Source organism: Taudactylus pleione, unplaced genomic scaffold, assembly GCF_031769625.1.
Source record: "Taudactylus pleione unplaced genomic scaffold, aTauple2 ptg000618l, whole genome shotgun sequence".
Lineage (NCBI taxonomy): Eukaryota > Metazoa > Chordata > Amphibia > Anura > Myobatrachidae > Taudactylus > Taudactylus pleione.
This window is the reverse complement of record NW_028285020.1, coordinates 1,700,025-1,725,924: the sequence shown is the minus strand read 5'-3', so window position 1 is coordinate 1,725,924 and position 25,900 is coordinate 1,700,025. Positions and strand designations below refer to the sequence as shown.

At 47.7% G+C, this 25,900-nt stretch overlaps 1 protein-coding gene across 1 annotated transcript in view; it reads left to right on the top strand.

Moving 5' to 3' along the window:
- The window catches only part of LOC148479678 (uncharacterized), a 180,657-nt gene that overhangs the window by 141,635 nt on the left and 13,122 nt on the right, over positions 1 to 25,900 (top strand). The window contains exons 8-10 of the mRNA XM_088454470.1: positions 12,726 to 12,780; positions 17,211 to 17,285; positions 17,474 to 17,600. Coding sequence (XP_088310596.1) covers positions 12,726 to 12,780; positions 17,211 to 17,285; positions 17,474 to 17,600 — 257 coding nt within the window. The remainder of the gene's footprint in view (positions 1 to 12,725; positions 12,781 to 17,210; positions 17,286 to 17,473; positions 17,601 to 25,900) is intronic.

Here is a 25,900-nt window from a genome sequence, read left to right as displayed (position 1 = left end):
CGGTGAAATGGCTGTTTCAACTGGCTTACTTGTTCCCTCCGATATCTCTGCTGCCTCGGGTCCTGCGCAAGTTCAAACAGGACGGAGGCACACTGATCCTGGTGGCCCCAGCGTGGCCCAGAAGGCCGTGGTACTCCGATCTGCGGAGCCTGTCCATCGACGCTCCGTACCTCCTACCTTAATGCCGGGACCTGTTGTCTCAGGGGCCCTGTCTTCACCCGGATCTGGGTCGACTATCTTTGACGGCGTGGCTCTTGAGACAGCCGTCCTGAGGTCTCGGGGCTTTTCTAGCTCCGTTATTACCACCATGCTGAGGGCGCGCAAGCCTGCTTCCGCGAGGATCTATCACAGAGTGTGGCACACTTACTTTCAGTGGTGCGAGGCCAGAAACTATGATCCCCAGGTGTTCCGAGTTTCGCGTATTCTGGCTTTCCTTCATTCCGGTTTGGGCTTAGGATTACGTCTTTCTTCACTGAAGGTACACGTGTCTGGTCTGTCGGTGTGGTTCCAGCGCAGGATCGCTGCTATGCCGGACGTACACACCTTTTTCCAGGGTGTTTTGAGAATCCAGCCTCCCTTTGTGCCACCTGTGGCCCCGTTGGATTTGGCGGTGGTTCTTAGGGCCTTACAGGGTCCTCCTTTTGAGCCCTTGGAGTCAGTGGAGCTCAAGTGGCTAACTTTTAAAACTGTTTTCCTCTTGGCAATTGCTTCTGCCAGGAGGGTTTCAGATTTGGGGGCGTTTTCTTGTCGTCCCCCTTTTCTGATTTTTCATCAGGACAGAGCGGTGCTTCGCACTCGTCCTGATTTCCTGCCTAAGGTGGTTTCCAGGTTCCACATTAATCAGGAAATTGTTGTACCAGCCTTTCAGTCACCTGATCTTTCGGCTGGGGAGACTTCCTTAGACGTTGTAAGGGCACTCCAGGTTTATGTGGACCGGACTAGTTCTGTGAGGAAGTCGGATTCTTTGTTTATCCTCTTTGGTTTTCACAAGAGGGGTTGGCCTGCCAACAAACAGACTCTAGCCCGTTGGCTTCGTTCTGTTATTATTGAGGCTTATATGCAGGAGGGTTTACCTGTTCCAGCCTCTGTTAAGGCTCATTCCACTCGGTCCGTGGGCCCTTCTTGGGCTGCTAGCCGTGGCACCTCTGCTGTTCAGCTCTGTAAGGCGGCCACCTGGTCTTCCATTCAGACCTTTTTGAGGTTCTATGCGTTTGACACCTTTGCCTCTCAGGATGCATCCTTTGGGCGCCGGGTTCTCCTATCAGCACAGGAGCGTCCCCGCCCTTAGTTGGACTGCTTTGGGACATCCCCAAGGTCACCCTGTGGACCCCTATGGACCCTGAAGTAGAAAACAAGAGATATGGTAAGAACTTACCTTTGTTATCTCTGTTTCTACGAAGTCCATAGGGTCCACAGGGCACCCGCCCTGACGCACCTGGCTTCATATGGGCTCTGTGACTGGTCACCGGTTTTCCGTCTCCCATTTCTGTGAGTATGGTTCTTGTGTGTTCCAGTCTTCCTTCTCTCTGTTTCGTCTCCTCCTCCGGCCTGGGCTGCTTACCAACTGAGGTGCCTGTGGCTCGGGGGCGGGGTATAGGGGAGGTTGGACCCAAGTGCATCCTGGGAGCAGCTAAAAGCTTTAACTCTGTGGTGCCCGAGGATCCAGAATCCAGCTATACCCCAAGGTCACCCTGTGGACCCTATGGACTTCGTAGAAACAGAGATAACAAAGGTAAGTTCTTACCATATCTCTTGTTTTTTCTTTATTAAGTTTCTCTTAGCTATGAGACCACGGAAAAACTTTTAGATTCTCTTTTTGATCACCTCCCACCACTCCGACCTACTTCAACCAGCCTCCAGAAGCGTCTCCTGAGATTGAAAGAAGACCCCAAAGGACTGCCTAACTCCCTCTATTTCTAGAAGCTCTGAGTTCAAACGCCAAAGACCCCGCTCTTTCTGAGGGGTTCCTGAGGTATTCAAAGCTACTGTGAGAAAACCGTGATCGGAGAACTCCACCAACCTCACCCCTAAAGATGAAGTTACTGAAGTCTCCTTAACAAAAAACCTATCTATCCTAGACCTATGATTGTCACTAAAGAAAGTGAAACCCGTGAGGTCCGGGGAGTGATGAATATGCACATCCACCAGTCCCGCCTGTCTAGCCATACTAACTAAAAAATTAGAGTCATAGCCCAGAGGTCTCCTTGAGCCTCCTCTGTCTTTTGGCCTAGTTATGGTATTAAAATCACCACCAAAGATAACCTGCTGGGCCGAAAAAAGATAAGGTTTTATCTCCATGAAGAGACATTTCCTCTCCCATTGTGACTGAGGACCATAGACATTAATTAACCTAAGATCCTGTCCCTTCATGTTAACATCCAAAATCATACATCTGCCTGCTTGTAACTCTATAACCTTGTGCACAGTTACCATATCAGTAAAAAGAACTGCCACCCCACCGTATGGCTTGGCGACAAGAGACCAGTAAGAAGGACCTCCCCTCCACTCCTGCTTCGCCCTATGGAGGAGATCCAATTTACTAATCCGAGTCTCCTGCAAAAATAACAAAATCAATCTCAACCGTGCTGACAAAATCAAAGGCCATTTTACGAGCACATTCGGAAATCACGGAAGCCACATTAATCGTGGCACATCTACGGCCAATTCCTCAAACATTTGTACTGCTTCCTCCTGCCGATCACTATTTTGTGCAATCCTAATCTTAGCCCTTCTTTTTGCATCTCTACCACCTCTCCCTGAAACCAGTCTAAACTCCTCTCCATCCCTAACTATCTCTTCACCTTCGTCCGATGTGAAGACATCAAACCGGTTTGACAAGACTATTTGCTCCTCATTTTTCCTTTTTTTCTTTTTCTTTTTCCCTATTACCACCTCAAAAGGCACCTCCTCTACGTTTATCTTACTTGTTCCACTACTCCCTTGTTTTTCCTTCGACACCACTTTATCCACTACTACTGGGCTTTCAACAACGCTTACTGCTGCCTTTTCTTGCCTAAGTTGCCGCGATTCTATGTTATGGCTAGCTTTAGGACACCTGCTATATGGGTGACCTTCCTCTCCACACAGGTTACACCTCACCATGTTACATAACATTGACACATGTCCAATTTTACCACACAAAGAACATTTGGTCACATCACAATCCCCACTGAGGTGCCTAAAGTCACTGCATTTAAAACACGTCCTCGGCTGCCCAGGATAGAAGCACTGCACTCTATTACGTCCTATGTAGGCAGCCGAGGGAACATGTATCATACCATTATTCACCAAACGTAGCTTAACCGTAGCTTCCCAAGCACCACCCCAAACCCCCAACGTATGACCCGATTTGACCAGATCGGACTGTAATTCACAGTACCTTGATAACCAGAAGGAGATATCCTCTGGTGGCAATGATTCGTTTCTAACCAAAACAGTAATTTTTACTTTATTCTGATGAGTAATTAAACTTGCAACATAATCTTATAAGGATTTCTATATGGTTGCCATACCTCCCAAAAATCTTGTAAACCCTGGTACGATAAAAAACTCACATCATAATCAGGGATCTTACAGGGTGTATACAAGCATAAAGATCACTAGCAGCAAAACCCATAGCAAAAATCATTTTCAAAAATGCCTCAGTATTTGGGCCCTCCCCCTCCCCCACCCACTTAAACTGGATGAGATTCCGTCATTTTCCCACATTCCCAAACCCCACATTCACAACTTGCTGTACATTAGTATTGTGCCTAGACACCATGTTTGCATATGATATCCCACTTGACACTTCCTTGTTTCCCGTATCACCACCACCAGCCGATCTCAAAGTCCAAGATGCAAAGTCCTTTGCGATTATTTCAGCTGCCTTCTTTGCCCTTATTGGAACGGACATCTGGTCACCATATATAGTCTCTATCACCGTTTTCTCCGCGCTATAAACCTTATCCATATCCAACACCGGCATACCTTGCGCCCTCTCCACCGTACTCAACGCTCTCCGACATATAACGTTAGCGCCCTGCACTTCACAGGGACCGACCCCAGGTGTCTCCCCAGCTGCCTGCAAATTACAAACAACGGCCGACTCGTCTTTGGGGCCCCCCTCCATGCTACTCTCAGCTAGTACCACCGCTTGTACAAGCTCTATATCAGTGGCTTCCTCACGCCCTTTGGAACTGGCACCCGCCTGTTCCCCTACGCCACCTGCCTTTTCTGATTGCGGGACTGATTCACATGAGGCCTCTAGGACATATACCCTCCCATCCGAGCACCCCATGCATCGTCTCTCGCCAAACAGCCGGCATCATGATCTCCCTTTTCATCGCGCCCTGCTTCCTGTACCACCATCTGGGACTCCCCCACCATTTTCTCTGGGACTTCCAGCTCCACTGACACTTCTATTTCTTCATCAGACGCTGCATTTAAATTCTTCTCCACTAATGACGCCGCCATATTTTCCATCATCTTTTCACCAACCGGGAGCAAGTTTTTCAACTTGGCTTCTTTTCTCTCAGATGAAATAATTTCCTCCTAGCAATTTCCAACGTTTTCTCTAGAGCATCAATTTCCTCTGTCAACACCTCTCGCTCCCATTTAAAGCCAGAGGCCCTGATTCAGAGCCGGACGCTCTGACAGAGCGCTCGCTCTGAATCAAGGAGTCTTTTTTTTCTTCTTATGGAGCGGCCTCCTGGCCGCTCGCATTGCTATGGGTTGCCATCGCGACCATCGGGCTTGCGCCGAAACCCTTGTGGTAGGGTCTCGTCGCCGCAAGCCCCAGAGAGCTTTCGGCTCTAACAGAACCGAAAGCTCTCCCACTGACATCACTTGTGATGTCAGTGGGGCCGCCCCCAGACGGTAGGCGTTCTCATGGGAACGCCTCCGTCTGGGCAGCCACCCCCCCCGGCTCGCCCACCAAAGGGGGCGTGCTGTCACTCAACATCGACAGCACGCCCCCTTTGGTGCGAGACCCGGAGCGACTGCTTGCCCTTGGCTATCCGGGTCTCGCGCATGCGCACGACGGACCGGCTCTGAATCATGCCCAGAGTTCCTTTTCTTCCTTCTCTTATTGTTGATTTTTGCACTTATCCTCCTTGTTTCCTTCCGCATATCTTCAATACTATAAGAAGCGTACACATCCATCACTACTTCTTCCTCTGAGGATTGCTCTCCACTATCCACCATATTCTGCCGCAGATCACCTTCTGCCATGCTACTAGTGGGTTCCAGCAACCCCATCCGGGCTTCATTATTCAGGAGATCACTCTCCAGTAAACCAGAGGGTCCTGCTTTCCCAGGGTTCCCCCATCCATAATCCAGCACAATGTCTTCCGGGGTACTTGGCATGGAATGGGTATGCGGCCGGCGGTTCGATTCCCGTCAGCGGCAGCCCGATATGAGCAGAGTTCGAAGCAGCGGAAGCCCAACAGTGCTGGAAATCCCGATCGTCCGTAGGATAAGTAAAAACTAACCTAACCCCCCTAACCCTAACCCTCCTTAGGGGTGCCTAACCTTAACTTCCCCCCCAAGTGCCTAACCCTAATCCCCCCTCTAAGTGCCTAACCCTAACCACCCCCTTCCCCGCTGCCTAAACCTAAGTCCCCCGGGGGGGTGCCTAACCCTAACCCTCCCTCCCCCTAGCCTAACCCTAACCCTCCCGGGGGGTGCCTAACCCTAATTCCCCCCCGGGAGCCCTAAACCTAACCCTCCCCCCCCCCGCAGCGCCCAGCATCACTACGATCGTGATGCCGGGCGCCGGTCTCCCGGCTTCGGAGAAATGCGGGCGTCTACATCTAGACGCCCGGCATTTCACCCTTGCCGGGATATGACAGTCGGGAAGCCGGCTGCCGGTATTTAGGCAGTCGGCTTCCCGATTGCATACCCTTGGCACCACTACCTCTGTTGCCACCAACAGAACCCCTCCATTTTCTTCACACAAGACATACTTGTCCTGGTCTAAACTTAGAAGGGGCCTACACAGCCTGTGTCGTCCCCCCAGCACCCGCTCGAACCCCCTCACCAGCGTCACTCCCCGCCGGGAGCAGAGTCCCTGACGCCGGGGTCACCTGACCGGTTCCTTCCAGATCACGTGCCCCCACTCTCACCGCCTCCAGGACACTCGCGGCTGTAGATTCCGGCGGACACATCGCGGCTGTTGCCGCCTCTTCCATACCCACAGCAGGGCTCATTCCCCGCTACCTCCATAGAAGGCACCGCTGTTACATCCGGAGCCTCCTCCGGCAGACCTTGGATAGGCTCAGCTAGTATTAACCCACCAGCTCTATCTGGTCCACCAGACAGCCCCGCGGCCACATGTACCCGGGATTTGGATTTCTTAGGGGTCTTAGGCATTTTTCCTTATGCCTCCCCAGCCAAGTACAGTCACTAGCCCCACAGGGGGGGAATCCTCAATATGGAAAACAAGTAAACGGCAGTCCATAAGCCAAAAAAGGTCAAATAAGCTGCCCCAGAGCAGCGGCCACACTTCCCCCAGGCAGAGGCAGCCTTCCTGGGGAAGCCTGCAGAGGAACCTCCCTCTCACACAGCCACAGAAATAAGCTGTATAGGCCGCACCAGGATTACAGCCACACTTTCCAAAATACTTCCCCCAGGCAGAGGCAGCCTTCCTGGGGAAGCCTGCAGGGGAACCTCCCTCTCACACATTCACGGAAGTAGAGCAGGAGCAACAGCACACACACCCTCTCCTGATGGATGCACGCAGGCTATAGATATGATGTATACATGCAGGCTATAGCTATATGATGTATGCACTCAGGCTATAGCTATATGATGTATGCACGCAGGCTATAGATATGATGTATACATGCAGGCTATAGCTATATGATGTATGCACTCAGGCTATAGCTATATGATGTATGCACTCAGGCTATAGCTATATGATGTATGCACTCAGGCTATAGCTATATGATGTATGCACTCAGGATATAGCTATATGATGGATGCACGCAGGCTATAGATATATGATGTATACACTCAGGCTATAGCTATATGATGTATGCACGCACGCTATAGATATATGATGTATACATGCAGGCTATAGCTATATGATGTATGCACTCAGGCTATAGCTATATGATGTATGCACTCAGGCTCTAGATATATGATGTATGCACTCAGGCTATAGCTATATGATGTATGCACGCAGGCTATAGATATATGATGTATGCACGCAGGTTATAGATATATGATGTATGCACGCAGGCTATAGATATGATGTATACACGCAGGCTATAGCTATATGATGTATATACGCAGACTATAGCTATATGATGTATACAGAGGCTATATATATATATATATATATATATATATATATGATGTATGCATGCAGGCTATAGATATATGATGTATACACGCAGGCTATAGATATGATGTATACACAGGCTATATATATATATATATATATGATGTATGCACGCAGGCTATAGATATATGATGTATGCACGCAAGCTATAGCTATATGATGTATGCACGCAGGCTATAGATATATATATATATATATATATATATAAATAAATCCATGCCCTCCCTCTCCCTTGGGCCCCACAATTTCTGATGGCAACCCTGCATGTCATTATACCAGGTACGAAAGTATCTAGACCGTCTATAACACGGTATAACAGTCTATTACGCCATCTATTGCACACGTTGACACACAATCTAATATGCAGGTTATTACACCCTCTGTTACACAGTCTAATATACAGGTTATAACATCATATTATGTGATGCTTATTTATAATCTGACTTTCCGTCTTATTAATCACTCAGGTAGGTCTGTTTAACTGAACACAGAAAAAAGGGATTTGCCCCCCAGCACACTGCAGCAAAATCAACAAAAAATACTTAAATCCTACATAATAATAGAGATTCAGAGGTATTGGTTACATACATTTGCAAATATATGAATAAGTGCCAGGCCATCGTCAAGGCTCCTCTGTAGTGGCGTCCCTAACATTAAGGGGTTCACGTCCGAGTAGCAAGGTACCCCAAAAAATTCCAGCCAAGGACCATACCCAGGGCATCACACGAAAAGGGGAAAAAGGTGATAGTGAAGTGTAAGGAATAGATGTGTAAGGATAAATCAATAAGTGTTAATGAAATGTGAAAGAATTAAAATGACATAAATAATAAACAAACAAATAGAGAAGTGCTAAAAATATTCTATGTGAATTAAGTGGTGATGCCTGAAAAAGACCCAGCCAGAACAACCTCGGGGGCCCCACTCCCAAACGCTCACCCCAAAATAATTATTGCTACATAATGGTAGCACCCACTCTTGGTCATATAATTACAAATTAATGTATTGCATAATAACAGTACATATATAAGCTGAGAGCTGACTCACCTTGGAGGTACCCCAGAAACCTCCTAATGGCACTATAAGGACCAGCACCTCCTCCCAATGCTGGCTCCCTTCATGCCTCCAAACTGCAAACAAAAAATACAGTGGTCGCTCAAATCGGCTTAATGACAGCACAGGTGCTTGTACAGGGCGGGGGTTATACTGAGCACAGAAATAAAAGGGATTTGCCCATAGAATATTCTTATCACTTTTCTAATTGATTTCAAGCAAGTCTGCACCTTCCTGTCCGTGGAATAATTTAGGGATGGAATGGAAGCATAGGCAGTGTAGCATCGTGATTAAGTGAGTAACGTGAGAATCTACCGCAGGCGGAGTTTCCCACTTTTTGCAATGACCTGCAGGAAACTGATAACTAGAAGCTAAACGTTTCTGCGGCTGAAACCTCTTACTAGGCGATTGCCAGTCCTCCGCCATGTGGTCTGTCAGCTGGTCAGAGAGGAAAGACTGCTGAAGTCACTTTTGCCTGTTTGAAATTCGGGTATTTGGATTACGGGCCGGAACGTCATCCTTTATGTCAAGAATGGATCGAACCGCCCTTACCAATGCCGGCACATTAATAGAAGATTTAGGTTCCACCTCCCGGACAGGGGAATCAGAGTCAGACGCCTCAGGCATTTCCCCATCATCCGAGGACGCATCCGTGTCTGACAGTTGCTTAGATTGGGATGACATAACCTGGCGTTTAGATGCCTCCTGAGGCTTTAGCATGGTCTAAAAGGCGGAAGATGAGGCCGCTAAACTCTGGACTGAACTAGAGAACACATCCACCCAAGGTGGCTGACCAGATTGCGAAAGTCCCTGGAAGGGAGCAACACTGTTGAGTCACCGGAGGAGACAGAATATAGAGCGGTAACCCCTGATAGGGAGTTACTGTCTGAGGCCCAGGAGTAGACTGCAGTAACTGCGGAATACCCTGAGAGGGGAGGATGGATGTTGGGGGTAACCCCATATGGGGGAGAACGGTCGGGACCGCCAGGCAATCCGCAATGGAGGCCAGCACCTGAGAAAACAATGCCCAAGGAGGGTCCTGTCCCATATTTGGGGGCTTGGAGGGACCAGACAACTGATAACCCATCCTGTGATAACTCCTCCTTACACTCCCCTGCAGGAGAGCCGAGTGGGAGCAGCGGAGCGCTCGACTTCCTTGTCAGACATGGCTGACTAAATTAAAATATATATATATATGTATAAAATGGGAAGTCTGGTAGCGCTCATCAACTGGGGAACCCACAAGCATGCAACACACAGGTCCACAGATATGGTACCGTGTAGCACACAACCGTATGTGACCGACCTCACAAATACCTGAATTTATATAAGTGAGATCAAAGAAAAGCCCCTTCCCACACACACCTGTCAGGGCTGTCGGAGAAGGAAAGGGATAGGTATAGACTGACAGTTTTAGAAATAAAGCACAGACAGGCAGCACTAGCAAAAGTCACATACGATGTAAGTAATACTCATTGCACCTTTCCCTACAATCACCCTGCCCAGAGTCAGTGTCTGGGAGGGCTATAGTGCTGTGTACACTGTCCTAGCAGGGGAGAGGTACACAGGGGATGCTGCCCAGATTCAGTGTCTGGGAGGGCTATAGTGCTGTGTACACTGTCCTAGCAGGGGAGAGGTACACAGGGGACGCTGCCCAGAGTCAGTGTCTGGGAGGGCTATAGTGCTGTGTACACTGTCCTAGCAGGGGAGAGGTACACAGGGGACGCTGCCCAGAGTCAGTGTCTGGGAGGGCTATAGTGCTGTGTACACTGTCCTAGCAGGGGAGAGGTACACAGGGGGCGCTGCCCAGATTCAGTGTCTGGGAGGGCTATAGTGCTGTGTACACTGTCCTAGCAGGGGAGAGGTACACAGGGGACGCTGCCCAGAGTCAGTGTCTGGGAGGGCTATACCGCTGTGTACACTGTCCTAGCAGGGGAGAGGTACACAGGGGATGCTGCCCAGATTCAGTGTCTAGGAGGGCTATAGTGCTGTGTACACTGTCCTAGCAGGGGAGAGGTACACAGGGGATGCTGCCCAGAGTCAGTGTCTGGGAGGGCTATAGTGCTGTGTACACTGTCCTAGCAGGGGAGAGGTACACAGGGGACGCTGCCCAGAGTCGGTGTCTGGGAGGGCTATAGCGCTGTGTACGCTGTCCTAGCAGGGGAGAGGTACACAGGGGGACGCTGCCCAGATTCAGTGTCTGGGAGGGCTATAGCGCTGTGTACGCTGTCCTAGCAGGGGAGAGGTATACAAGGGACGCTGCCCAGAGTCAGTGTCTGGGAGGGCTATAGCGCTGTGTACACTGTCCTAGCAGGGGAGAGGTACACAGGGGATGCTGCCCAGATTCAGTGTCTGGGAGGGCTATAGTGCTGTGTACACTGTCCTAGCAGGGGAGAGGTACACAGGGGATGCTGCCCAGATTCAGTGTCGGGGAGGGCTATAGTGCTGTGTACACTGTCCTAGCAGGGGAGAGGTACACAGGGGACGCTGCCCAGTCAGTGTCTGGGAGGGCTATAGTGCTGTGTACACTGTCCTAGCAGGGGAGAGGTACACAGGGGATGCTGCCCAGATTCAGTGTCTGGGAGGGCTATAGCGCTGTGTACGCTGTCCTAGCAGGGGAGAGGTATACAAGGGACGCTGCCCAGAGTCAGTGTCTGGGAGGGCTATAGTGCTGTGTACACTGTCCTAGCAGGGGAGAGGTACACAGGGGATGCTGCCCAGATTCAGTGTCGGGGAGGGCTATAGTGCTGTGTACACTGTCCTAGCAGGGGAGAGGTACACAGGGGACGCTGCCCAGAGTCAGTGTCTGGGAGGGCTATAGTGCTGTGTACACTGTCCTAGCAGGGGAGAGGTACACAGGGGACGCTGCCCAGAGTCAGTGTCTGGGAGGGCTATAGCGCTGTGTACGCTGTCCTAGCAGGGGAGAGGTATACAAGGGACGCTGCCCAGAGTCAGTGTCTGGGAGGGCTATAGTGCTGTGTACGCTGTCCTAGCAGGGGAGAGGTATACAAGGGACGCTGCCCAGAGTCAGTGTCTGGGAGGGCTATAGTGCTGTGTACACTGTCCTAGCAGGGGAGAGGTACACAGGGGATGCTGCCCAGATTCAGTGTCGGGGAGGGCTATAGTGCTGTGTACACTGTCCTAGCAGGGGAGAGGTACACAGGGGACGCTGCCCAGAGTCAGTGTCTGGGAGGGCTATAGTGCTGTGTACACTGTCCTAGCAGGGGAGAGGTACACAGGGGGCGCTGCCCAGAGTCAGTGTCTGGGAGGGCTATAGTGCTGTGTACACTGTCCTAGCAGGGGAGAGGTACACAGGGGATGCTGCCCAGATTCAGTGTCGGGGAGGGCTATAGCGCTGTGTACGCTGTCCTAGCAGGGGAGAGGTATACAAGGGACGCTGCCCAGAGTCAGTGTCTGGGAGGGCTATAGTGCTGTGTACACTGTCCTAGCAGGGGAGAGGTACACAGGGGATGCTGCCCAGAGTCAGTGTCTGGGAGGGCTATAGTGCTGTGTACGCTGTCCTAGCAGGGGAGAGGTACACACGGGACGCTGCCCAGAGTCAGTGTCTGGGAGGGCTATAGCGCTGTGTACGCTGTCCTAGCAGGGGAGAGGTATACAAGGGACGCTGCCCAGAGTCAGTGTCTGGGAGGGCTATAGCGCTGTGTACACTGTCCTAGCAGGGGAGAGGTACACAGGGGACGCTGCCCAGAGTCAGTGTCTGGGAGGGCTATAGCGCTGTGTACGCTGTCCTAGCAGGGGAGAGGTATACAAGGGACGCTGCCCAGAGTCAGTGTCTGGGAGGGCTATAGCGCTGTGTACGCTGTCCTAGCAGGGGAGAGGTATACAAGGGACGCTGCCCAGAGTCAGTGTCTGGGAGGGCTATAGTGCTGTGTACACTGTCCTAGCAGGGGAGAGATACACAGGGAGACTGGTCCACGTGAAGCCTGGGAGATCTGCGCTGCCACTATGAACAAAGATGGCCGCCGTAGACCTCAGAGGGGGAGTGGTCATTGGAAGAGAACAGCTCCGCGACGCCAGATCTGAGCTGAGGGGAGGAGCCGCTAAACAGGGATGGCTGCCGGGCACCAACTTATTCTGAGGTGCCTGTGCCTCGGGGGTAAGGTACCGTATAAAGGAGGATGGACCCAGTGCATCCTGGGAGCTAAAGTTTTTAACTGCGTAGTGCCCGTGGATCCAGATACAGCTATACCCCAAGGTCATCCCTGTGGACCCCCTATGGACCCTGAAGAAGAAATAAGCGATAATAATATTAGGTGACTGATTGGCTGCTGCTATGTCATGTGATGGAGCTCTGACTCACCCCAATGCTTTACCTCTTGTATCTCCATAGGAAGCAGCAGGCGCAGCTGGAGGCCGATCAGCGGAGAATGGAGAAAGCGCGATGGGTGAGTCTCTGACATCATTATAGTCACTCTGCCGCCATTCCGGGACCAGTATATTATATATTGGGAATTCCCCCAGACTAGCAGTATAACGGGGCAGAGCGCGCAGCTCCCCCCTACCCTGAGCACTGACAGGGGGCATCGTACAATGAGCTAACTAAGGGCATGGTACCTGCCTACTGCCGCTGCCAGCGATATACAGCATAACCACTAATATAGGTAGAACTCCCCCCTACTCTGCACGATTATATAATACTCACCCGATATGTACACGATATGTACCGCTCTCTGTACACCCCCCAGTGATACATACCCCCCTATATGTACCGCTCTCCATACACCCCCTAGTGATGCATACCCCCCTATATGTACCACTCTCCATAAACCCCCCAGTGATACATACCCCCCTATATGTACCGCTCTCCATACACCCCCCAGTGACACATACCCCCCTATATGTACCGCTCTCCATACACCCCCTAGTGACACATACCCCCTATATGTACCGCTCTCCATACACCCCCCAGTGATACATACCCCCCTATATGTACCGCTCTCCATACACCCCCCAGTGACACATACCCCCTTTATGTACCGCTCTCCATACACCCCCCAGTACCACATACCCCCCCTATATGTACCGCTCTCCATACACCCCCCAGTGACACATACCCCGCTATATGTACCGCTCTCCATACACCCCCCCAGTGACACATACCCCCCTATATGTTCCGCTCTCCATACACCCCCAGTGACACATACCCCCCTATATGTACCGCTCTCCATACACCCCCCCAGTGATGCATACCCCCCTATATGTACCGCTCTCCATACACCCCCCCAGTGACACCTACTCCCCTATATGTTCTGCTCTCCATACACCCCCCCAGTGACACCTACTCCCCTATATGTACCGCTCTCCAAACACCCCCCCAGTGATACATACCCCCCTATATGTACCTCTCTCCATACACCCCCCCAGTGATACATACCCCCCTATATGTACCGCTCTCCATACACCCCCCAGTGCCACATACCCCCTATATGTACCGCTCTCTATACACCCCCCAGTGACACATACCCCCTATATGTACTTCTCTCCATACACCCCCCAGTGATACATACCCCCCTATATGTACATCTCTCCATACACCCCCCAGTGACACATACCCGCTATATGTACTACTCTCCATACACCCCCTAGTGATACATACCTCCCTATATATACCGCTCTCCATACACCCCCCAGTGACACATACCCCCTATATGTACCGCTCTCCATACACCCCCCAGTGATGCATACCCCCCTATATGTACCGCTCTCCATACACCCCCTAGTGACACATACCCCCCTATATGTACCGCTCTCCATACACCCCCCAGTGACACATACCCCCTTATATGTACCGCTCTCCATACACCCCCTAGTGTCACATACCCCCCTATATGTACTGCTCTCCATACACCCCCCAGTGACACATACCCCCTATATGTACCGCTCTCCATATACCCCCCCAGTGACACATACCCCCTATATGTACCGCTCTCTGTACACCCCCCAGTGACACATACCCCCTATATGTATCGCTCTCCATACACCCCCCCAGTGATGCATACCCCCCTATATGTACCGCTCTCCATACACCCCCTAGTGACACATACCCCCCTATATGTACCGCTCTCCATACACCCCCCCAGTGATGCATACCCCCCTATATGTACCGCTCTCCATATACCCCCCCAGTGACACATACCCCCCTATATGTACAGCTCTCCATACAGCCCCAGTGACACATACCCCCTATATGTACCGCTCTCTGTACACCCCCCAGTGACACATACCCCCTATATGTATCGCTCTCTGTACACCCCCCAGTGACACATACCCCCTATATGTATCGCTCTCCATACACCCCCCCAGTGATGCATACCCCCCTATATGTACCGCTCTCCATACACCCCCCAGTGACATACCCCCCTATATGTTCCGCTCTCCATACACCCCCCCAGTGATACATACCCCCCTCTATGTACGCTCTCTGTTTACCCCCCAGTGATACATACCCCCCTATATGTACCGCTCTCCATACACCCCCCCAGTGATACATACCCCCCTATATGTACGCTCTCCGTACACCCCCCAGTGACACATACCCCCCTATATGTACCGCTCTCCATACACCCCCCAGTGACACATACCCCCCGTATATGTACCGCTCTCCATACACCCCCCAGTGACACATACCCCCCTATATGTACCGCTTTCCATACATCCCCAGTAACACATACCCCACTATATGTACCGCTCTCCATATACCCCCCCAGTGACACATACCCCCCTATATGTACCGCTCTCCATACACCCCCTAGTGACACATACCCCCCTATATGTACCGCTCTCCATACACCCCCCAGTGACACATACCCCCCTATATGTACCGCTCTCCATACACCCCCTAGTGACACATACCCCCCTATATGTACCGCTCTCCATACACCCCCCAGTGACACATACCCCCTATATGTACCGCTCTCCATACACCTCCCAGTGACACATACCCCCCTATATGTACCGCTCTCCATACACCCCCCAGTGACACATACCCCCCTATATGTACCGCTCTCCATACACCCCCAGTGACACATACCCCCTATATGTACCGCTCTCTGTACATCCCCCAGTGACACATACCCCCTATATGTATCGCTCTCTGTACACCCCCCCAGTGATGCATACCCCCCTATATGTACCGCTCTCCATACACCCCCCCAGTGACGCATACCCCCCTATATGTTCCGCTCTCCATACACCCCCCCAGTGATACATACCCCCTCTATGTACGCTCTCCGTACACCCCCCAGTGATACATACCCCCCTATATGTACGCTCTCCGTACACCCCCCAGTGACACATACCCCCCTATATGTACGGCTCTCCATACACCCCCCAGTGATACATACCCCCCTATATGTACCGCTCTCCATACACCCCCTAGTGACACATACCCCCCGTATATGTACCGCTCTCCATACACCCCATAGTGACACATACCCCCCTATATGTACTACTCTCCATACACCCCCTAGTGACACATACCCCCTATATGTACCGCTCTCCATACACCCCCCAGTGACACATACCCACCTATATGTACCGCTCTCCATACACCCCCCCAGTGACACATACCCCCCTATATGTACCGCTCTCCATACACCCCCCAATGATACATACCCCCCTATATGTACCGCTCTCCATACACCCCCCAGTGACACATACCCCCCTATATGTACCGCTCTCCATACACCCCCCAGTGACACATACCCCCTATATGTACTGCTCTCCATACACCCCCCAGTGACACATACCCCCCTATATGTACCTCTCTCCATACACCCCCCAGTGACATGTACCCCCTATATGTACTGCTCTCCATACACCCCCCAGTGATACATACCCCCCTATATGTTCCGCTCTCCATACACCCCCCAGTGACACATACCCCCTATATGTACCACTATCCATACACACCTCCACTGATACTTACCTCCCCGATATGTACCACTATCCATACACACCTCCACTGATACTTACCTCCCCAATATGTACCACTATCCATACACACCTCCACTGATACCTGCCTCCCGGATATGTACCACTATCCATACATACCTCCACTGATACATACCTCCCCGATATGTATCGCTATCCATACATACCTCCACTGATACCTGCCTCCCAGATATGTACCACTATCCATACATACCGCCACTGGTACCTACCTCCCGGATATGTACCGCTATCCATACATACCTCCACTGATACCTACCACCCAGATATGTACGACTATCCATACATACTTCCACTGATACCTACCTCCCCGATAGGTACCGCTTTCCATACATACCTCCACTGATACCTATCTTCCCGATATGTACCGCTTTCCATACATACCTCCTCTGATACCTACCTTCCCGATATTTACCGCTATCCATACACACCTCCACTGATACCTACCTTCCCGATATGTACCGCTATCCATACATACCTCCACTGATACATACCTCCCCGATATGTACCGCTATCCATACACACCTCCACTGATACCTACCTCCCAGATATGTACCGCTATCCATACACACCTCCACTGATACCTACCTCCCTGATATGTACCGCTATCCATACACACCTCCACTGATACCTACCTCCCCGATATGTACCGCTATCCATACACACCTCCACTGTTACCTACCTTCCCGATATGTACCGCTATCCATACACACCTACACTGATACCTACCTTCCCGATATATACCACTATCCATACACACCTACACTATGAAGACCCCACCCCATAAATCTCTCCACTGGTACCTCCCTCTCTGGTGTAAGTTGACTGCTGGCTGTAGTGTAACCTGTGGATTCTTCTACAACAGATGCAGCAGCAGAAGGAATACGAGGAGGAGGAGCGAGGAAGATTTAAGCGCAGTCAGTCTATTGAGATGGCCGCAGTGAGTATCTCTATATACAGCCTCAGATATGAGAGTAGAGCATTGTGGTGTGAAATGAATGGTACGAGACAGACAATATATAGATCCATATTAAATGATGCTGAGAAATGTAATGTTTAACATGTAAGTTGTCCAGGTATAATGTGAGGTCATCATGTCCCTAATATATGTTTTACATATTCCCACAGGAGGCAGCTACACTTCTATCCCACAGGTCCATGAATCCTCGGGAGTTCTTTCGCCAGCAGGAACGCTCAGTGTCCACTTCATTCTCGCCCCCATCCACACCCAACTCTCCATCTAAATCCCCTTCAGGTAAGGACTTGTCTACATGTTACCACTCAGATGGTCATCCAAAGTCTATTCTGCTGATCAATGATCAGCCTATGAATGGGGTAAATGATCAGCCTATGAATGGGGTAAATGGTCAGTGTATGAATGCGGTAAATGTTCAGCCTATGAATGGGGTAAATGATCAGCCTATGAATGGTGATCAGCCTATGAATGGGGTAAATGATCAGCCTATGAATGGGGTAAATGATCAGCCTATGAATGAGGTAATTGGTCAGCCTATGAATGGGGTAAATGATCAGCCTATGAATGGGGTAAATGGTCAGTCCATGAATGGGGTAAATGATCAGCCTATGAATGAGGTAAATGATCAGCCTATGAATGGGGTAAATGGTCAGTGTATGAATGAGGTAAATGGTCAGTGTATGAATGGGTAAATGATCAGCCTATGAATGGGGTAAATGGTCAGTCTATGAATGAGGTAAATGGTCAGTCTATGAATGAGGTAAATGGTCAGCCTATGAATGGGGTAAATGGTCAGCCTATGAATGGGGTAAATGGTCAGTCTATGAATGGGTAAATGGTCAGTCTATGAATGGGGTAAATGGACAGGCTATGAATGGGGTAAATGGTCAGTCTATGAATGGGGTAAATTGTCAGCCTATGAATGGGGTAATATGAATGGGGTAAATGGTCAGTGTATGAATGGGGTAATTGGTCAGCCTATGAATGGGGTAATTGGTCAGCCTATGAATGGGGTAAATGGTCAGTCTATGAACGTGGTAAATGGTCAGTCTATGATGGGTAAATGGTCAGTCTATGAATGGGGTATATGAGTGGGGTAAATGGTCAGTCTATGAATGGGTAAATGGTCAGCCTATGAACGGGGTAATATGTGTGGGGTAAATGGTCAGTCTTTGAATGGGGTAAATGGTCAGTCTTTGAATGGGGTAAATGGTCAGTCTATGAATGGGTAAATGGTCAGTCTATGAATGGGGTAAATGATCAGCCTGTGAATGGGGTAAATGGTCAGTCTATAAACGGGGTAATATGAATGGGGTAAATGGTCAGTCTATGAATGGGGTAAATGGTCAGTCTAGGAATGGGGTAAATGATCAGCCTGTGAGTGGGGTAAATGGTCAGCCTATGAATGAGGTAAATGGTCAGTCTATAAATGAGGTAAATGGTCAGTCTATGACTGGGGTAAATGGTCAGCCTATGAACGGGGTAATATGAGTGGGGTAAATAGTTAGCCTAAGAACGGGGTAATATGAGTGGGGTAAATGGTCAGTCTATGAATGGGTAAATGGTCACTGTATGAATGGGGTAAATGATCAGCCTATGAATGGGGTAAATGGTCAGTGTATGAATGAGGTAAATAGTCAGTGTATGAATGGGTAAATGATCAGCCTATGAATGGGGTAAATGGTCAGTCTATGAATGAGGTAAATGGTCAGCCTATGAATGGGGTAAATGGTCAGTCTATGAATGGGGTAAATGGACAGGCTATGAATGGGGTAAATTGTCAGCCTATGAATGGGGTAACATGAATGGGGTAAATGGTCAGCCTATGAATGGGGTAAATGGTCAGTGTATGAATGGGGTAATTGGTCAGCCTATGAATGGGGTAAATGGTCAGTCTATGAATGGGGTAAATGGTCAGCCTATGAACGGGGTAATATGAGTGGGGTAAATGGTCAGCCTATGAACGGGGTAATATGAGTGTGGTAAATGGTCAGTCTATGAATGGGGTAAATGGTCAATCTATGAATGTGGTAAATGGACAGGCAATGAATGGGGTAAATGGTGAGCCTGTGATTGGGATAAATGGTCAGTGTATGAATGGGGTAAATGGTCAGTCTATGAATGGGGTAATATGAGTGGGGTAAATGGTCAGCCTATGAACGGGGTAATATGAGTGGGGTAAATGGTCAGTCTATGAATGGGGTAAATGGACAGGCTATGAATGGGGTAAATGGTGAGCCTGTGATTGGGATAAATGGTCAGTGTATGAATGGGGTAAATGGTCAGTCTATGAATGGGGTAAATGGTGAGCCTGTGATTGGGATAAATGGTCAGTGTATGAATGGGGTAAATGGTCAGTCTATGAATGGGGTAAATGGTCAGCCTATGAATGGCGTAAATGGTCAGCCTATGAATGGGGTAAATGGTCAGTGTATGAATGGGGTAATATGAATGGGGTAAATGGTCAGCCTATGAATTAGTTAAATGGTCAGTCTATGAATGGGGTAAATGGTCAGTGTATGAATGGGGTAAATGGTCAGCCTATGAATGGGGTATATGGTCAGTCTATGAATGGGGTAAATGGTCAGTCTATGAATGGGTAAATGGTCAGCCTATGAACGGGGTAATATGAGTGGGGTAAATGGTCAGCCTATGAATGGGGTAATATGAGTGGGGTAAATGGTCAGTCTATGAATGGGGTAAATGGTCAGTCTATGAATGAGGTAAGTGGTCAGTCTATAAATGGGGTAAATGGTCAGCCTATGAATGGGGTAATATGAGTTTTATTAAATGGTCAGCCTATGAATGGGGTAAATGGTTTGTGTATGAATGTGGTAATATGAATGGGATTGTCAGCCTATGAATGGGGTAATATGAATGGGGTAAATGGTCAGCCTGTGAATGTGATAAATGGTCAGTGTATGAATGGGGTAAATGGTCAGTGTATGAATGGGGTAAATGGTCAGCCTATGAATGAGGTAAATGGTCAGCCTATGAATTAGTTAAATGGTCAGCCTATGAATTAGTTAAATGGTCAGTCTATGAATGGGGTAAATGGTCAGTGTATAAATTGGGTAATTGGTCAGCCTATGAATGGGGTAAATGGTCAGCCTATGAATGGGGTAAATGGTCAGTCTATGAATGGGGTAAAAGGTCAGTGTATGAATGGGGTAAATGGTCAGTGTATGAATGAGGTAAATGGTCAGTGTATGAATGGGGTAAATGGTCAGTGTATGAATGGGGTAAATGGTCAGTCTATGAATGGGGTAAATGGTCAGTCTATGAATGGGGTAAATGGTCGGTCTATGAATGAGATAAATAGTCAATCTATGAATGGGGTAAATGGTCAGTCTATGAATGAGAAATTGTCAATCTATGAATGGGGTAAATGGTCAGTGTATGAATGAGGTAAATGGTCAGTGTTTGAATGGGGTAAATGGTCAGTGTATGTATGGGGTAAATGGTCAGTGTATGAATGTGGTAAATGGTCAATCTATGAACGTGGTAAATGGTCAGTCTATGAATGGGGTAAATGGTCAGTCTATGAATGGGGTAAATGGTCAGTCTATGAATGGGGTAAATGGTCAGTCTATGAATGGGGTAAATGGTCAGTCTATGAATGAGATAAATAGTCAATCTATGAATGGGGTAAATGGTCAGTCTATGAATGAGATAAATGGTCAGCCTATGAATGAGGGAAATGGTCAGTCTATGAATGAGGTAAATGGTCAGTCTATGAATGGGGTAAATGGTCAGCCTATGAATGGGGTAATATGAGTGGGGTAAATGGTCAGCCTATGAATGAGGTAAATGGTCAGTGTATGAATGGGGTAATATGAATGTGGTAAATTGTCAGCCTATGAATGGGGTAATATGAATGGGGTAAATGGTCAGCCTGTGAATGTGATAAATGGTCTGTGTGTGAATGGGGTAAATGGTCAGTCTATGAATGAGGTAAATGGTCAGCCTATGAATGAGGTAAATGGTCAGTCTATGAATGAGGTAAATGGTCAGCCTATGAATTAGTTAAATGGTCAGCCTATGAATTAGTTAAATGGTCAGTCTATGAATGAGGTAAATGGTCAGTGTATGAATGGGGTAATTGGTCAGCCTATGAATGGGGTAAATGGTCAGTCTATGAATGGGGTAAATGTTCAGTCTATGAATGGGGTAAATGTTCAGTGTATGAATGGGGTAAATGGTCAGTGTATGAATGAGGTAAATGGTCAGCCTATGAATGGGTAAATGGTCAGTCTATGAATGTGGTAAATGGTCAGCCTATGAATGAGGTAAATGGTCAGTCTATGAATGAGGTAAATGGTCAGTCTATGAATGGGGTAAATGGTCAACCTATGAATGGGGTAATATGAGTGGGGTAAATGGTCAGCCTATGAATGGGGTAAATGGTCAGTGTATGAATGGAGTAATATGATTGGGGTAAATTGTCAGCCTATGAATGGGGTAATATGAATGGGGTAAATGGTCAGTGTATGAATGGGGTAATTGGTCAGCCTATGAATGGGGTAATTGGTCAGCCTATGAATGGGGTAAATGGTCAGTCTATGAACGTGGTAAATGGTCAGTCTATGATGGGTAAATGGTCAGTCTATGAATGGGGTATATGAGTGGGGTAAATGGTCAGTCTATGAATGGGTAAATGGTCAGCCTATGAACAGGGTAATATGTGTGGGGTAAATGGTCAGTCTTTGAATGGGGTAAATGGTCAGTCTTTGAATGGGGTAAATGGTCAGTCTATGAATGGGTAAATGGTCAGTCTATGAATGGTGTAAATGATCAGCCTGTGAATGGGGTAAATGGTCAGTCTATAAACGGGGTAATATGAATGGGGTAAATGGTCAGTCTATGAATGGGGTAAATGGTCAGTCTATGAATGGGGTAAATGATCAGCCTGTGAGTGGGGTAAATGGTCAGCCTATGAATGAGGTAAATGGTCAGTCTATAAATGAGGTAAATGGTCAGTCTATGACTGGGGTAAATGGTCAGCCTATGAACGGGGTAATATGAGTGGGGTAAATAGTTAGCCTAAGAACGGGGTAATATGAGTGGGTTAAATGGTCAGTCTATGAATGGGTTAATGGTCACTGTATGAATGGGGTAAATGATCAGCCTATGAATGGGGTAAATGGTCAGTGTATGAATGAGGTAAATAGTCAGTGTATGAATGGGTAAATGATCAGCCTATGAATGGGGTAAATGGTCAGTCTATGAATGAGGTAAATGGTCAGCCTATGAATGGGGTAAATGGTCAGTCTATGAATGGGGTAAATGGACAGGCTATGAATGGGGTAAATTGTCAGCCTATGAATGGGGTAACATGAATGGGGTAAATGGTCAGCCTATGAATGGGGTAAATGGTCAGTGTATGAATGGGGTAATTGGTCAGCCTATGAATGGGGTAAATGGTCAGTCTATGAATGGGTTAAATGGTCAGTCTATGCTGGGTAAATGGTCAGCCTATGAACGGGGTAATATGAGTGGGGTAAATGGTCAGCCTATGAACGGGGTAATATGAGTGTGGTAAATGGTCAGTCTATGAATGGGGTAAATGGTCAATCTATGAATGGGGTAAATGGACAGGCTATGAATGGGGTAAATGGTGAGCCTGTGATTGGGATAAATGGTCAGTGTATGAATGGGGTAAATGGTCAGTCTATGAATGGGGTAAATGGTCAGCCTATGAATGGGGAAAATGGTCAGCCTATGAATGGGGTAAATGGTCAGTGTATGAATGGGGTAATATGAATGGGGTAAATGGTCAGCCTATGAATTAGTTAAATGGTCAGTCTATGAATGGGGTAAATGGTCAGTGTATGAATGGGGTAATTGGTCAGCCTATGAATGGGGTAAATGGTCAGCCTATGAATGAGGTATATGGTCAATCTATGAATGGGGTAAATGGTCAGTCTATGAATGGGTAAATGGTCAGCCTATGAACGGGGTAATATGAGTGGGGTAAATGGTCAGCCTATGAATGGGGTAATATGAGTGGGGTAAATGGTCAGTCTATGAATGGGGTAAATGGTCAGTCTATGAATGAGGTAAGTGGTCAGTCTATAAATGGGGTAAATGGTCAGCCTATGAATGGGGTAATATGAGTTTTATTAAATGGTCAGCCTATGAATGGGGTAAATGGTTTGTGTATGAATGGGGTAATATGAATGGGATAAATTGTCAGCCTATGAATGGGGTAATATGAATGGGGTAAATGGTCAGCCTGTGAATGTGATAAATGGTCAGTGTATGAATGGGGTAAATGGTCAGTGTATGAATGGGGTAAATGGTCAGCCTATGAATGAGGTAAATGGTCAGTCTATGAATGAGGTAAATGGTCAGCCTATGAATTAGTTAAATGGTCAGCCTATGAATTAGTTAAATGGTCAGTCTATGAATGGGGTAAATGGTCAATGTATAAATTGGGTAATTTGTCAGCCTATGAATGGGGTAAATGGTCAGCCTATGAATGGGGTAAATGGTCAGTCTATGAATGAGGTAAATGGTCAGTCTATGAATGAGGTAAATGGTCAGCCTATGAATTAGTTAAATGGTCAGCCTATGAATTAGTTAAATGGTCAGTCTATGAATGGGGTAAATGGTCAGTGTATGAATGAGGTAAATGGTCAGTGTATGAATGGGGTAAATGGTCTATCTATGAATGTGGTAAATGGTCAGTCTATGAATGGGGTAAATGGTCAGTCTATGAATGGGGTAAATGGTCAGTCTATGAATGGGGTAAATGGTCAGTCTATGAATGGGGTAAATGGTCAGTCTATGAATGAGATAAATAGTCAATCTATGAATGGGGTAAATGGTCAGTCTATGAATGAGATAAATGGTCAGCCTATGAATGAGGGAAATGGTCAGTCTATGAATGAGGTAAATGGTCAGTCTATGAATGGGGTAAATGGTCAGCCTATGAATGGGGTAATATGAGTGGGGTAAATGGTCAGCCTATGAATGAGGTAAATGGTCAGTGTATGAATGGGGTAATATGAATGGGGTAAATTTTCAGCCTATGAATGGGGTAATATGAATGGGGTAAATGGTCAGCCTGTGAATGTGATAAATGGTCTGTGTGTGAATGGGGTAAATGGTCAGTCTATGAATGAGGTAAATGGTCAGCCTATGAATGAGGTAAATGGTCAGTCTATGAATGAGGTAAATGGTCAGCCTATGAATTAGTTAAATGTTCAGCCTATGAATTAGTTAAATGGTCAGTCTATGAATGAGGTAAATGGTCAGTGTATGAATGGGGTAATTGGTCAGCCTATGAATGGGGTAAATGGTCAGTCTATGAATGGGGTAAATGGTCAGTCTATGAATGGGGTAAATGGTCAGTGTATGAATGGGGTAAATGGTCAGTGTATGAATGAGGTAAATGGTCAGTGTATGAATGGGGTAAATGGTCAGTGTATGAATGTGGTAAATGGTCAGTCTATGAATGGGGTAAATGGTCAGTCTATGAATGAGATAAATGGTCAATCTATGAATGGGGTAAATGGTCAGTCTAGGAATGAGATAAATAGTCAATCTATGAATGGGGTAAATGGTCAGTGTATGAATGAGGTAAATGGTCAGTGTATGAATGGGGTAAATGGTCAGTGTATGAATGGGGTAAATGGTCAGTGTATGAATGTGGTAAATGGTCAGTCTATGAATGTGGTAAATGGTCAGTCTATGAATGGGGTAAATGGTCAGTCTATGAATGGGGTAAATGGTCAGTGTATGAATGTGGTAAATGGTCAGTCTATGAATGTGGTAAATGGTCAGTCTATGAATGGGGTAAATGGTCAGTCTATGAATGAGATAAATAGTCAATCTATGAATGGGGTAAATGGTCAGTGTATGAATGAGTTAAATGGTCAGTGTATGAATGTGGTAAATAGTCAGTGTATGAATGGGGTAAATGGTCAGTGTATGAATGGGGTAAATGGTCAGTCTATGAATGTGATAAATGGTCAGTGTATGAATGGGGTAAATGGTCAGCCTATGAATGGGTAAATGGTCAGTCTATGAATGTGGTAAATGGTCAGCCTATGAATGAGGTAAATGGTCAGTCTATGAATGAGGTAAATGGTCAGTCTATGAATGGGGTAAATGGTCAACCTATGAATGGGGTAATATGAGTGGGGTAAATGGTCAGCCTATGAATGGGGTAAATGGTCAGTGTATGAATGGGGTAATATGATTGGGGTAAATTGTCAGCCTATGAATGGGGTAATATGAATGGGGTAAATGGGCAGCTTGTGAATGTGATAAATGGTCAGCCTATGAATGAGGTAAATGTTCAGTTTATGAATGAGGTAAATGGTCAGCCTATGAATTAGTTAAATGGTCAGCCTATGAATTAGTTAAATGGTCAGTCTATGAATGGGGTAAATGGTCAGTGTATGAATGGGGTAAATGGTCAGTGTATAAATGAGGTAAATGGTCAGTGTATGAATGGGGTAAATGGTCAGTGTATGAATGTGGTAAATGGTCAGTGTATGAATGTGGTAAATGGTCAGTCTATGAATGAGGGAAATGGTCAGTCTATGAATGAGGTAAATGGTCAGTCTATG